Below are 15,836 nucleotides of genomic sequence, written 5' to 3' on the forward strand. Positions count from 1 at the left end.
GATGGCGACACAAATTTCTCTTGCCAGCAAGGTTTGGACGGTAGTAAGGAAGGTAAAGTTGTTTTTCTAAATCTCACTTTTCTAGAACTGCAGTAAAAGGATCACCAGGTCTCAATCGATAATTAGATGCTTACCTATGTGTTAACTGGTTGTTTGGGAAGACTTCCAGGAAAAAAAAAAAAAGTTCCTATCATCACAAATCTACTACCAGAAAAATAAGGACATTTGTGTTTTGTGGATTATATCTGTATTGTAACATTTCTTCTCAGTAATAAATAAATGCCTTTGTAAAGCCTCATTATTTCACATTTAAATGTGCCACATGTAAAAGGAAAATACATTGTGGGTTGAGTAGCAGAATATGTGAGATGTGCCCATGAAAACCTTGCTGAAGCCTCTCTGCCAATGTCAGACAGCTTTGGTGGAGGCAGTGTGATGATGTTGGACAGCAGACAGGATTTGTAATCTAGATCAGTGTTTTCAACCCCGGTCCTCAAGGCACAGTACCCTGCATGTTTTAGATGTCTCCCTGCTTCAGCACACTGGATTTCAGTTGATTGCTGATTAACAGGTGTTTGTTGAACTGCAATCATCTGAATCAGGTGTGTTAAAGCAGAGAAACTTCCAAAACATGCAGAGCAATGTGCCTTGAGGACCAGGGCTGAAAAACACTGATCTAGATATAGTCTTGGTGACAATCTCAATGCAAAGAACTATCAAGATTAGATCCTGCAGCTAATGCAATCCTTATCTCCACTCTTAAGGACCAATTTCTTTCCTCTAACATGACAATGCTGGACCCCGCAGAGCTGGGTTTATCAGGGTCTACCTCTAGAACACAGGTGTCAACTTCAGCCCTCAAGGGCCGGTGTCAGGCAATTTTTGATGTGTCTCTGCTTCAACACACCTGAGTCCAATAATTAGGTCATTAGCAGGACTCTGGAGAACTTGACTGCATACTGAGGAGGTATTTCAGCCATTTAATTTAGGTTTGCTGGACTACAGGCACATCTAAAAGTAGTAGGACACTGGCCCTTGAGGTCTGGAGTTTGACATCCCTGCTCTAGAATTTGGGAGTGGAGAAGATGAAACATTTCTGACATCAGTCTCACTGAAGACTTGTGGAATTAGCTTGGTTGTGTTGTTTGTGCCAACACAACCATATTGGCTGACTTGCTACAACTGTTTGTTCAGGAATGGCTTGCTATCCCACAGCGGTGTGTGACCAAGCTGGCTCTCCCACACATTACTAAGCCCTACTGTTTGTCAAATGCATCAGCTGTTAAATATTCAACATGTCATGTGTCTTCAAACTTCAATCATCCAATCCTCTAAACAACGGCAAACATGAGTCAACAGTAGAATAAGATGCAATTATTTGAAAACATATTAACACAATCGACTGAAATACACATTTGTACTGTTGGAGCATATGAAGTTTGAGGAAATCTTTGAGACAATAGATTGATGGACCATTGCCAGCTTGGAAGGAAATTTATATAAACAGTATGATAAAGCATGCAGTCTTGTTCAGTTATATAATATTAATGCCCCAGCAATCCTCCACACGCATTAACGTTTGGAAGCCAAATACCAATGGCAGAAGTCTGGCTGTCTCAATATCACAAGAGCCCGTGGACATCTGGGAATGTCGAGGTGCTGAGCAGTCATAGACATGTGAGCATGGCTGAGGCAAGGACACAGAAAGGTTGGTGGGGGTCTCAGACAGATGACAATGGCGAGGCTGAAGGGGAGCAGAGCACAATAAGCCAGCAGGGTGACTGCTCAGGCTGGGGGGGGATGATGAATAAAAAAGTTGTTCCCAATCTGACGAAAATGTGGACGATGCAGTCTGTCAGGTCGCCAATCTGTCAGCACAGTGCCTCAGGTCCCCTCAGGACACAACGTACAGTTCTGCCTCATTTTGTGCTCTGTTCCACTCACATACCTTGTCCTTATGTGCCCTCTTTCACCAGTGCACTTCACTGCAAAATGATTTTTGCCACTGAGAGATAATAGATTATATTACTGTTCCTCTTTGGATTTTACTTCAGTAGCCTGTTCACGTCACACCTTACATCTCATTTATATTTGGTGGTTTGTGGTCAGTTACCTAAATTAGGAAAAATATATGTTATACAAACTGCCATGTGTTTATTAAATATGGTAAAACGCAGGCTGTCTGGTTTTAGACGCATAATTTGAAAAGTTACACTACACTGACATCTGCTGGCAAAGATTTAGCATTACACTTATTTCTCATAAATAATGTTTTTCTCCCTAGTAACATGTTGATTATATTGAAGGTTCCGAAATGCATTCCTAGATACATTTTTGAATTTATACTATGCACTGTAGTACTGGCATTCTTACCATAGTGAAAAGCTACTTTTTTTATTTAAAATGTATTTAAATTTTGGATAGCCTAATGTCAACAACAAAATATAGTAAAGTATATTAAATGTATTCTGGTATTACACTTCTGCGATGCCACTTTTAATATACTTTAATTGTACTTCAGTGCATTTCTTTGAAAATATTAATTAGAACTTAAGGATGAAGAAGAAATGTACTCTTTAGAATATCACTCACTTGACAGTGGCATTCCTGGTTATAGTTTGTGTCCGTGCTTCCAACTTACCCACATAGACTTGTACAATGATAAGCATACCAATTAACACAAACATTTATAGCTAACAGTTTTCTGGGTTTCTCATTCAGCAAAATGTATTTCTTACTTCAAACTATGAATAATCTATGTAGCCTTTCCATGCTTTGCAAAGTCTTGCAAGTATGGTAGGCTCACCACACACATAATCCCTCTATGCACTGTGTAATGTGAGAGGACCAATGTCGGGGGCATTTACGCGTGATGGGCAAGATCTCATTTTAGTCTTGTATCACAAGGCACTGGCTGTGTTCCAGAGAGTTGGTCCTCCACGTACACAGCAGGGTTGCTCAGTGACCTGACATGAGGCTGGATAAAATTTGTCTGACTTTCTTTGCTCAAGTAAAATTAGTTTCTACAGCTTTTTTTTTTAAATAAATGGAACTTGAAAAGATATCTTATTGTGAAAAAATGGTTTAAAATCATATAATGACTATATTTGGAAATACATTTGACCATTTTTAAATTACTTTCCTGCCATATTTACCAACAGCATATATGAGCTTCAAATGTAATCAGGAATTTATTATTCTTCCTGATATCAACTGACCCTCCAAAATATGTAGCACACAAGTGTGAGGTGGAAGAAGAGAATTATTTAGCAAACAATGATCTGAAAAATGTGGCTTGCGTTTAAATTTAGAGCGAAATCTGAGTAAAATCCCCAAAGAATGCCATTACCTTGTTTCACAATGGACATGGCTTGTTCAGGGTGATGAGCAAGGTGAGTAAGGTAAACCATCTCCCTAGTCTTCAGTCTTCTTATCACTGGGGAAGAAAGGTTCCCCATAGCTTACTGCTGCCACTACCATGTGTGTTTAGGACAATTTGCAGTGTTATTTTTCTGCCAAAACATAGTTTTTTGCATGTAGGCCTCAAAATTCAGTTTTGATTATGTGACCAGAGCACCTTCTTCCACATCTTGGCTGTATCCGTTTGCATGATTTTTGGCAAAATATGAAGGCTTTCAAGGAGTAAAAATAAGCGCTGCTTATCCACTCTGCTCTGTATCGCGCAGATTCATCTGTAATCCCTGACTGTTGCAAGCTTGTCAATTTAACAAACAGCCTTCTCTCTCTGGGTAAGCACAGTTCATTTAGATTCTATCCTTGTTTCTTGGTTTCTTCCTGATCACTGCTACTTTTTGTCTGCACACACCGTAGTGGATGTGCCAGGTGACCTTTGACGGGTAACCCTCCACTCTGCCAATGCTGGCTTATTGCCACATAGATACAAGTTCCAGCATAGAACTGGAGCCAACTTAAAAAAGGTCAACATACCCCAGACGGGATCAAGTAACTTCGAGTGAAATGCAGTGTCACTCAAGACGCCTGTGTATCACCAACAGTGTTAACAGCCATTAAAGCTCGCTGGCCAAAGTTATAAACATTGGTATAAAATGTTATCTATTGTATTTTTTTTTTTGTACTGTCTGAAAATTGATTAAGAATTAATTTTTACAATGATAACTATACTGTCTATGTAAGGGTGTTTCTCTTTTCCAGAACACAAGACAGACCACAGACAGGAATGGATTGATGTTGTACTTCCTGTTGTGCCAAATCTTTTGACTCTTCAAGGAATAGCAGCTTGTTCCAGGATAACCAGGAGATGTTTGATTAAATAAAGGTCGCAGGGATCAGAGACTTCACTCAATGGCGTGGACACTTCAACTTGTTCCTGGAGCTACTCTTGAGTAAAACTTTGTGTATAATGGAACTCACTGTCCCATTGAGAGAAGCTGTAAACTGATGACTTTGTAAGTGACTTTAAATTCCCTTACATGGATGTTTTCTGGACTTTGGGACAAACCTGGAGTTCCCAGAGGAACCCATGCATGCATGGAGAGAAGATGCAAACTCTGCATAGAAAGGCCCTGGCCTAGATGAGAATCAACAAACTTCTTACTGTAAAATAGGTGAACCTAAAGGTTAAGGAGGAAATAATTCCCAAAAACTGTGAATAAACCTTGTGAATGCATTTTATTGAAGAATATCACAAAAGTCTTTTTATTGAATCTTATTCATTGTAAAGATGTATTAGGCCAACAAAACACAGCAAATTAACATATATTGAACACAACGTTTTGCAGAATATTTGCATTAACTAAGTTCTCAAACATCAGTTCTATACTACAGTATTACATCTAATCTACAATTTTATTTGAAATTCAGTAGTTGACAGCTTCAAAAACAAAAAAGTAATTTTACTGTTTGAATTACATATGCTCCTGATTCAAGTTGATTTTGCTTTCTTAGGGGTTACAAGATTTCATTTGAAAAAATAGACAAAATAAAAATCCACACAGTCACACTATCAATATATTGCACTTGGTGTTATTTAATCTTAAATGTAATCTCCCCAAGTTGAATCCACCATGAGAAAATATTAAACCTTACCTATTCTGCAGCATTATTACCTGTAGTCGCCTGGTGTTTCTTCCACTTAAAAATCCACCAAGACATTGAAAATATGTAGAGTGCAAAGAAGGCTGGGAAATCATAGAGAAATACCACAACAAAGAACCCCCCAACCAAGAGGGTGCAGATTAGCAATCTAGTGATGTGGCTGATGGTGTATAACACAGTCCACCATAAAAGGGCATCAGACTCTTTTAATTTCTCAGAGGAGCTCTGGTGTTTGTTGGAAAGGTGGGAGAATCGATTAAAACTTGTTGTGCCAGCAATTATGCAGCCTTCTATTTCAAAATCTTTCTCTAGATGAGGAACCGATTCGGCTTTAATTTGAGAGCTGTCCTCCCGATCCTTTGGAGAGCTAAGAGATAGGGTTGGTTCAAACATCGATTCCTCACCATGGACTATTAGGCTCAGATGGGCAATTGAATCCAAATCAGTCTGTAATTCAGGACTGTCGGTGTGCTCTGTCATGGCCTTTCTGTCTTTCGGAGAGTATTCATTGCCTTCAGTCTCCAAGGTTTGCTTGAGGCTTTGACAGAGATTTACATGTGAATCTGTTGGAAATTCCCTCAACGAAAACACGCCTGAACCAAAGGTGTCACTCAAGTTTTTCTCGTAAATAAGATGGCAGTCTTGAGTAGCCTCTGTCAGCCTGCTTTTAATGTTACCAACAGTATTTGTATGCCGAGTGGAAGGTTGTTTTTCCCGAGCAAAGACCTCTTCCATGATGCTACAAACCAAATTGTCTCCAAACCTTTCTATGAACATTTGCTCCAATTCTGACTGTGTCGCTTCAAGTGCAGCACTATTTTCTACTGTAATGGGATCTTTTGTTCCATCTGCCAGTTTGTTGTATTCAACATGTGGAGAGCTCTTAACTTCTGCTGATGATTCTTGTTCTTTCCACGTATTCTTATTCTCCCCCTGAGGGCTCTCCAGATTACCCATCAACTCCCTCATTGCCTCTACTTTAAACCTTCCAACACAGACTTTCTCATCTTCCTTACTCTGATCTTGTTTTGTTCCTCTTGAGGTTTCAGGTCGGTGTTCTGCTGAAGTGTCTCTCTCTGCACTATTCTCCTTTATCATTACTTCTTCCAGATTTATGTCTCTACTTGAATCTTGTTTTGGACTCTTTGAGTCTTGCTGGGGTTCTGTCAATCTTGGTTTGACTACCTCCAAGGGGTTAAGGTGATATCCATCAGTGTGACAAGATATTTGTGTATCATGGCTGATTTGGCAAACTATAACTTCCGGCATATCGACAGTGGGACTTAAACCTGAAGAAGAGCTTATTTCTTTTTGCTCCATTGCTTTTCTATCATAACCCAACTCTTGTTGGCCTGTTTCAGATTTCTGGTTATCACTTTGTTCTCTTTGTGTGAGAGGCAGGTCTCCCCTCTTTTCAACGTGTAGCTTTTCATTCACAAGGACAGACCTCGACTGTGTATCGTATTCTGCCATAGGTAATGGAGATGATCCATCTTCATGTTGCAATTGTACCCCATCCAATTTTTTTATGAGCTTACTACCTTTATCAGTTACTTCCTCTGCTTCCTTGCTTTGTGTCCCAACAGCTCTTACATCTTTCTTTATTACCTCCATCTTGTGGTTATTGGGTGGGCCACCTTTGTTTACATCAGTTAAAATATTTCTATTTTTCTCCAAATTTTCCTCATATTTTTGCTGTGAGTCAAATCTAGCATGTCTTGTTGTTGTTCCTGGTTCCTTCTCGTCAATCCCTCTATTTTCGCTTTGCCTGAATTCCTCACACTGGATTTTAGCTGCATATCTTAGAGGCATATTACACTCTTTGCTTTCCTGTGGCATAAACATTTCCTCTTCTGTTGGCACTTTTTTTGCCATATAGTTCATCGTGATCTCCTCCTTCTCCCTTTGCATGGATGCAGAGAAGGCATAACTGGCCCTGTCCCTCGTCTCCTCCATGATTGTCTCCCTAAATGCCAGGATGTCATCTACCACATTGTGTGCAGTGCCTGGAACCTCATGTTCCCTGTTAGAATAAAGCCCCCCAACCTGCCTTGCATCTGATGAGATTGTATCAACACTGCTGGCATTCGGAGTCTCTGCCATTACTGTCATGTCTGTTGTCTCAGACTCCCTTAAGCTTGCTACTGAGTTAGGTGTGTGCAATGCGAAGGGCTGACTTTTTCCTGTTCCCGCTGTTTCTATTATTCCTTTGTTTTCTTGCACCCAGTCGTTGTATCTGTGACACCTGGTTGGACTGTCACAGGTGTCCTCGGACAGAGGCGCTGCCCTCTTGAGGTTGAATTCCTGTGGAGTGTCTGTTATGGAGTTGCTCTGTGACCTTTTGGATGCGTCTTGCGCCACTGCGTTGTCATCTTTTGGGCTGCTGACACATGCCTCTGCTGGCTGATCATCTTTAGCATTCAAGGCAACGGCAGCCAACAATGTTTCACACCTATCTGACAGCAACTGACAGGCAGCTAAGGTTTGTAAGGTGGTGGGTGTATCTTTGCCCTCCTGAAATTTTTGACATTTCTGACTTTCTTTTGTATATTGGATTTGCAGCTCCTTATCATTTGAAGGAAGCACCGATGCTGCTGTCTGAAGCCACTCTGACTCTGGGACATCGGAGTGGTGCTTGCAACTGGGCCCATTAAGGAAAACCTGCCATATATCAGTCACAGAAGTTCCTTTAGTGTTGCTATCATGTGTAGTCTTAGGAAAGCTCTCCCAGATATCATTAATAGATGGTACATTTTCTTCTGACTCTTTTGACAAAGTCATTTTAGCTCTCCCAGTCAAGATGTCATCGACAGTGTCCTGCTGCTTAGATGTATGACTGTTCCAGTCCAATGTGAGCAAAGGAATCTGATGGTAGGTTAGTACTTGCGGACTCTCCTTTGATTGCATCTCTTGGGATTTATAGAGATAGCTGGCAGAGTCATGTGCAGCTGACACACGCTGAGAAACCTTTTGGCCATAGGCTGAGTCATGTGGAAATGCCTTTGGTTGCTGATGCACCCTCTTGCAGAGGTAGTCCTGCACACGCGCCAGACGGATCGCTCTGCGTCGACTTTTTATGCTTTCCACCTGTCAAGAAAGTGAGAAGTCAAAGGTCAGTTTTGGAGTTCACTTAAATTAAAACCTAGATATCGCCTATTTGTTGTTTAAGGTCATCAACTGCATTAAATCCCAGCGTTGGCATTCACTGAATACTTTTTGGAACATGAATGTGGTGATGCAATGCCCAGTAACACTGCTGAAACATCTTCCCATAACCTCGTTTTAGCTTACATCATCAGTTTTCCTGCATTTGTACAAGCAGGTTGCTTTTATTATGAGCTGTCTGCACATGGGCGAATTCAAATAGTTTCTAAATTGTCAGGTTACCTGAGTTTTTCTTTCTTGCAGAGGGGAACTTGGCATTGTTTAGAATTATATGCATCTCTACGTCTATTGCTATCTTACCCTCACAGAGTGAACATTCTGTGTATACTTCATATAGAATTTAGTTTTTTGACAATTCCTTCTCTTCAAAACAAAGTAAAACAGTGTGTTTGTCTTTCAATCTCACCCAAGGTTTTTGGTCTTCAGGATGAAGTGACGTTGTCTCCCCACAAGTCTTTTCTACTTTATGTACGTCTGCAGAAGAAATACAAAAGGGACAAAACTGCCTCACATACATTGGCACACACAGATTAATGTGAATGGGCATATTAATCCTTGGATAGATGTGAAGTTCCTGATACACACCTGCAGCAGCTTTATCGTTGTGTATGCTCTCCTTGGTCTTGTCTTCTGTGTCTCCATTCCTGTTCAAAGAAGTATTTAATTCTTGAATCGCAAATACAGTGCACATTTACTTGCTCAGCACCCTTCTGCAGCATGATGAACTATGGTGCCTTACAAAAGTATGTATGCTCCTCAAACATTTTTACATTTTCTCATGCTACAACCAGAAACTCTATTTTGTTAGGATTTTATGTGATAGACATACACTAAGTAGAATTTTTAAGAGAAGGGAAACAAATACAGTTTTTCCAACATTTTGTTGTGCAATTAGAATGGGAAAACCCTGAAAGATGTTTGGTGCATTTGTAGTATGAGTCAATATTTTGAAAATCCTTTCATTTCTGATGCAAGTGCTTTGTACATCTGGAGACTAAATGTTCTTTGTAACATAGCTCAAGCTCAGTCAGATTGAATGAATATGGTCTGTGAAGACCAATTATTTTAAGCCTTCAGCCGCAGATTCTCGATTGGATTCCTGTCCGGACATTGACTGGGCCATTCTAACACATGAATATGCTTCGATCTCAACCATTCCCTTGTAGCTAGGGCTCAAACAGGTTATCTATTAGAATTACCCTGTATCCAACCATCTTTTAATCAACTCTTAAAATCCTCAATGTCCCTGCTGAAAAAAACACACTGTTTTTCACCACAAAGATGTTGTGCTCACTCTTCCACTATACACAGCATTCAGATGACTTTCATATATTGGGCCTTCCAATTTGAGGAGTCCACAAGTAATAGCTTAATAGATGCCCCCACTTGAGATCAGGAACTTTGCAGCTCCTAAAGAGTTGACTGCCTCTCTGCCCCTTGACTGCTTCTCTAGGTTAATACTGTGATAGCTTGGTCTTTCATTTTAGGTGGATGGCCTTCTCTTGGTAGATTTGCACTCTCGATGGACTGAACACTCCTTGAGGTGTTCAAAGTTTAGGATATTGCTGTATAAGCTGCCTTCCATTACTCCTTTCTTTGGAGTTCATTAAGGGTACTGAATTAATATGTACAGCACATTTTCAGATTTTTATTTGTAAACGAAAACTTAAAGACCATGTATAATTCTCCTTACACTTCACAATGTATTACTTTTTGTTGATCTGTCACATAAAATTTCAACAAAAATCCAAAAATGGCAGTTCCTTATAGCTACCAAAAAACATTAGTATAAGTGGTGTCCAAATGGAGGAGCTACAGTAAGACATCATGGAAGCCTGCACTGACATTTGACCATAAAAGGGGAAAATATGTCCTGCAGGCCAAACATTTCTCACAGAGTAGTTATATAACAACTTAGTGTAAACAGACAATGGGCCATACAGCAGTTTGTTTGTTTTTTATTGTGTTTGCCTTTATCTAACGAAACAAATAACACTGTCTCAGATTACTGCTTGGGACCTTCACTTGCTTCCACCTGTTTTTAATCAAGCAGTCAAAATGTTCTTGACTTGTCTCACCTGTTGGCTTTAAGACAGCTCCTCTTGCTCTTGTAGCTGCTGCTCTCCTCTTCTGTTTGGGTTAGATGCTCTTTTACTTGGTGGCAGAACATCACATAGTTCATTCCTTTATTATTAGCCCAGAAAGTGCCCATTGGAGTTTCATATCGGAGGCAGAACTCCACCCTAGTTCCTTCTTTCTCAAACTGAGGAACTATGGTGTACCTGAAGGTGAACCGGTCTGTTTTCCTGTCACTGGATCCCGGTACATACTCTGCTAGCAGGTCAAAGTAGCTCCTCCACTGATCCAGAGTCACGCGGGCGTAGACGTTCTTGCTGTAGCAGAGGTTGACCACCCTGATGACGCCGCGGAGGGTGGTGGTTCCCGGGAGAAGCTCGATGCTCTCCAGCTCAACCATCTGCTCGCACAGCCTCTGATCCAGCTCCTCTGTTGATGAGGGGACTGTAAACAAGCAAGACAGATAAACTTCTTCTGTTGGTTGGAACACCTTCCTCCCATCAGACCAACTAGCCTCTGATTCTGTCACCTCAGCGTTGTCAAACTCTTTAACTGAAACCAGGTCGAGGCCAAAAGCATCAGCGAATGATACTTTCCTTCGAATAATAGGTGGAGGCTCTGGTTCTGAATCCTCATCAGTTTCCTCTTCCGTGCAGGAGACCACAGGAGAAGAGGCTTCCATTTCTCCCTCATCTTTTTCCCCATTTTTCTCATATTTCCCCTCTTCAGTCATCACCCTCTGTTCTTCATGGGGTTGGACATACAGAGCCTCCATCGTGCGTGGTGGTCTAGGGAGGCAGCCACTCACCTATCCTGCCTTTTGTCTGGCTTGTAGAGTGACACAAACCAGAGTGCCCTTAGCCTGGCTGCAGCGATATTGTGTGCGGGAGAGCAGGAAGAGGACGTGACTTGACAGACGGAGTTCTGTTACAGCTGAGTGCTGAGAGTCTCAGCCAGGCCTAATAATAGGACACGGCTAAACTGGGCTGACCATTTATCCTTTCAGTTATTCTCCCCAACTATGCATGCTTCGTATGGAAAAAGAAAGAAGAAAAAAAAAAAAACGAAAAAAAACACAACCTTATCCAATATGTGCTTCACACTGAATTCAGTTCATTCTTTTTCTTTCTGTTTTGTATTTTATGTGACTTTACTTTTATTTTTAGAAGAGATTAATCTTGTGTGACTAAATAAAAAACAGGTCTTCAAAGCTCAAGCAGTGTACAATTGAGAAGGCCCAGTGTCCACAGCTGACTGCCTGACTGAAGTGTCCGCTTACAGCAGAGGATGATCCTCCCCTCTGCTGCGGAGCTGACGCTGACCACTGACCCCACAAGACTAAATGGGAGAATTTCAAGCAATACTGTATCAAATTAATATTAGTTTTTTTGCTGTGCTTTCGAAGCTTCATGCATAAGCAGTGACTTTGCAAAAGTATTCATACCTCAAATATTTGACATGTTGCAACCTCAGACTTGAGTGTATTATCTCGGGATTTTATTTCCTGGACCCCACAAAGTAAGGCTGCACAGTGGTGCAGTTGGTAGCACTACTGCCTTGCAGCAAGAAGGTCCTGAGTTTGACTCCTGGACCGGGGTCTTTCTGCATGGAGTTTGCATGTTCTCCCTGTCCATGCGTCCCTGTCTCTAGGTACTCTGGCTTCCTCCCACCGTCCAAAAACATGGATGATAGGTAATTGGTCTCTCTCTTAATTGCCCTTAGGTGTGCATGGTTGTTTGTCCTGTGTGTCTCTGTTGCCCTGTGATGGACTGGTAAACTGTCAAGGGTGTACCCCGCCTCTCACCAGTAAACCGCTGGAGATAGGCACCAGCTCCCCTGTGACCCTGTATGGAAGAACCAGGTATAGAAAATAGATGGATGGACCACCCAAAGTAGTGGATCAGTGTGGAGTGAAACAAAAATTCTTCTTCTTCTTTACACTTTTTTTGCTTACAAATAAAAATAAACTTAGTGTTATGTGCATTTGAACATAGCCCCCTTTACTCCTGTCCCTCTAAAACAAATACAATACAACTTAATCACTATTGAAGTCACTGTAAAAGATATAAGAAATCCAATTTAATCCATTTGCCACAGGGGCTTTAAGCCACAGGGGGCAAAGCAAACATCTGCAATCGTTGTAAAGAGAAGCAGCCTTAGAGTCACCTTATCTGGAACAGGAAAACTTAATACAATTACTCCTTTTTGTACTTTCTTCCATGCAAAACTATCTTGGATTGGATGTTTAAGTTACCTAAAGCCAGATAAGCAATGTAACTGTAGTCCATGAGCAGTGTTTCTTGTAAACAGACTTTAGAGCTTGTTATATTATCCCTCACAGGTAAGGGAGTGGACTTTTTTTATCAAAGCACTCTTTGTCAAACAAAAACATTCTCGTCTGACTTTTAATTGTAGTGTGGTCATCCTATACCAATGCAACCATTGTTGCAAACCTACAAATTAGTTCAAAATATAATGGAACATAGAAAATATACAACAAATAATTTTATTAATATTGCGGTAGACAGCAAAAGGCTTGTATACTCAGCATATCTGTAGATGGCACTAGATGATCAAAATGAAGTTAATACATTTGACCAAGATGAAATACATTTCATTTTCAACTATCAATTCTTTAGTCAGAATAGCCTCCGTGTATAGTTACTGTCAGAAAGACTGTTTTTTACATAGTAAAAAAAAGAGTTAATTAAGGTTCATTGCTCACGTTACTTTAAAGCAAAATGAAATGGCCGCTAGGTGGCAGCATGCTACCATCAGAACTCAGACTTGCTTTCCTCTCTTACCTGATGCTCAACGTCCAACTGATTATTTTAAGCAGGAAGGTTTTGTGAAAGAAGAGAAACACAAGAGGTCGAAATAATGATATTTTTGTTTGGAATACATAAATTGAGAATTTTTACCGTGTATAAAAATAAAAGAATGAAAGACCCCCCCCCCAAAAAAATAAATAAATAAATAAATGGAAAACTGCTTTTGTATAAAACAACAACAAAAAGGACTACATTAAAACATGCTGCATGACAGATGTTGAATATTCGGTACATACATTAAGGTAAACAAAGTTTTTTTTTTTAATTAATAAATGCTACATCTAGTTTTCTGAGTTTGATTAAAACGTCTTTATTTGGTTAAAAATCAAATTTTAATGAATCACAAATGATACACACACTATTAAACGGAACATTTTAAAGTGTATAAAAGACCAAGTATACCTGTATGATACATTTCTTCGTCTTTTTTTGTTTTTGTTTTTTTACATAAAAGAAACACTCTTTCCCAAGTTCTTTTGCTTGATCTCTGGCCATTCATTTCTTCATCACGAACGTCGCAGCAGGTTGAGAAAAAAAGAAAAGATACAATAGAAGATACAATAGAAAAACTATTCGACAGCTATTTAATATCCCACTCTCAATCGGATGATAAACAGGCCAAATACGCAACTGTGATGCAATAACAGACAAATTTAAAGCAAATCTTTAGCTGGTTACATCTTGTAATATTTTAAACTAAATCAATTTTATTTGGAATGTGTATCTATTAGTAACACGTTACTGTATTAAGGTTCTGTAATCATGTTAATATTCATTATATTATATGCCATATTTAAATAACCTTTACTTATATTCAATATTCTTAAGCTTAAATAAGGTGCAAATGAAATAAGATTTGTTTTTATTAAGGTTCATAAACGCACACTGCTTTCAACTTTTGATTGTTTTCAGGGCTTTTTATTATTAAGAGTAAGACATTCAAAAAAATGCACGTATTTGCATCGAGGTAATTTCTGTGCTTTAATAGAACAACTATATCCGACATTTATAGTATGCGTATTTACTTTTTAATTCGACAAAACACGGCATGGAAATTATACAAAAACATATGAACATGTATTGTGGTGGAAATGTGCTCCTAAGTGGAAATATTACAAGAACAGTTCTTGAATACATATTGATTATCCCAGTTTCCAAATAATGTCGAATTTCTGCACGTGAAGACATCTTGTACTGGTTGTTTGAAGTTTACCGGCTCGGTCTCGTGCAGTTAGTTACATTGTAGCTAACTGCACCTTCACAGAGGATGTCTCGCGCACTCGGCAACAAAGTTTCCAAAAATTAGTTTTTATTTACACAGTAGGAGCCCTGACGTCACATGGGGGGGTCGCAGAAGCTTACGCCCCGAAAAATAATAACACACACCTCCGTGGCACAAGCAAGTGCCTTCCCCACCCGGAGGGGGGTTTCTAGTCCCAAATATGCGTGCTTGCTTGGAATATAGCTTGATGTGTGTTTGAATCGTAACGAGGAGGGGGTTTAAAAAAAACAAGGCGCTTCTTCCTCGCATTGCGCGTCATTCAAACAGGACTCAGTGTACTGCTTTTTCCTCTCTGTTGCATTAGTAATAACAGCAGCGTTGACGAGAGACAGCAGGAGGAGAGGAAAGTGTGTGTGTCTCCCGACAGCGGTGCCCAACAGAGGAATACTGAGCTTTTTTTGGCTGGCTATTTACACCGCCGCTTCTTGTCTTGTTTGCTTTACGCTCCGCGTTATGCTGAACTCGGACAGTCACGTGCGAACATCGCCGCTAGTCTAGAGAGAAGGAAGACGACGACTTATCACCTGGTGCGTCCTTTTGACTTTTACCCGACAGGGAACTATTCCTGACATTTTTTTTTTTTTTGTGTGTGTGGTAAGTTTTTTTTTTTTTTTTTTTTTTTCCTGTCCAAGGAGCTTATTCTTTGACTTCTCATGTTAGGAAGTGGACTGCCGCGGTTGTAAAAGTTTGCCCGATGTTATTCAGATACCTACCTCGAGACAGTAGGTCGTTTGTTTACAAGTTGCGCGTGGACTTAATGCGCTTTTTTAAATAATCTTTGTCATACAAAGCTTGGTTTATTAGCGGTAAAATCTTTTAACAAAACAACTTATAGTTTCACACCTGCGCTTTATTTCAGCGACATGTCATGTTGTAAATTACGCTACTTAGAAAGTATAGTTAACATACAGCATTGTTTGCTTTGACTCAGTAGATTTGATGTCTTTATCTTTTGTAATCTCAACAAGTAACTTGCTATATTCGTATCAAATTTTACATTTAAAGATTTAGTTTTTATAAAGTTTTAGTAATCTGCAAATCATAGTAATTGCATTTCGTTTAAGCCCATTTTCAGTCTGCATGCAGTTATGTATGATAATCAATCCATTTCAGTGTCTGTTGAATTCCAGCACAAAAGCAAACCCATATTGTACTTACTGAAGTTCTGATTAGGTGATCAGCTAAACCCACCTGCAATGGAAAACATAAAAGCATTGATTGAGAATGCAGGAAATATTGATCTCTGAACTCTTCTTAGGTTAAAATATTAGTATTTAGTTAAAAATGAATACAAACTTGTTCTTTTTGTGTTATTCAAGATCTGAAAACGGAAACTTTTTTCTTGTTTTCACCGTTTGCCATTTTGTATAAATTGTGACATTACTTTTATTTGAAAATTTGGAAAC

The 15,836-nt window shown here is 39.7% G+C and overlaps 2 protein-coding genes across 2 annotated transcripts in view; one reads left to right on the forward strand and one right to left on the reverse strand.

Moving 5' to 3' along the window:
- Positions 1-4,633: 4,633 nt before the first annotated feature.
- ppp1r3aa (protein phosphatase 1, regulatory subunit 3Aa) lies at positions 4,634-11,092 on the reverse strand. The gene is made up of 4 exons (XM_047390538.1): positions 10,320-11,092; positions 8,827-8,885; positions 8,648-8,715; positions 4,634-8,163 (listed from the first exon to the last, which is right to left on the reverse strand). The coding sequence occupies exons 1-4, from the start codon at positions 11,090-11,092 to the stop codon at positions 5,068-5,070; spliced, it is 3,996 nt and encodes a 1,331-aa protein (XP_047246494.1). The 3' UTR covers positions 4,634-5,067.
- A 3,162-nt stretch (positions 11,093-14,254) lies between these two features.
- The window catches only part of foxp2 (forkhead box P2), a 122,667-nt gene continuing 121,085 nt past the window's right edge, over positions 14,255-15,836 (forward strand). The window contains exon 1 of the mRNA XM_047389793.1: positions 14,255-15,024. The gene's annotated coding sequence lies outside the window, so the exon portion shown is untranslated. The remainder of the gene's footprint in view (positions 15,025-15,836) is intronic.

The sequence above is a fragment of the Girardinichthys multiradiatus genome, chromosome 17, assembly GCF_021462225.1.
Source record: "Girardinichthys multiradiatus isolate DD_20200921_A chromosome 17, DD_fGirMul_XY1, whole genome shotgun sequence".
NCBI lineage: Eukaryota > Metazoa > Chordata > Actinopteri > Cyprinodontiformes > Goodeidae > Girardinichthys > Girardinichthys multiradiatus.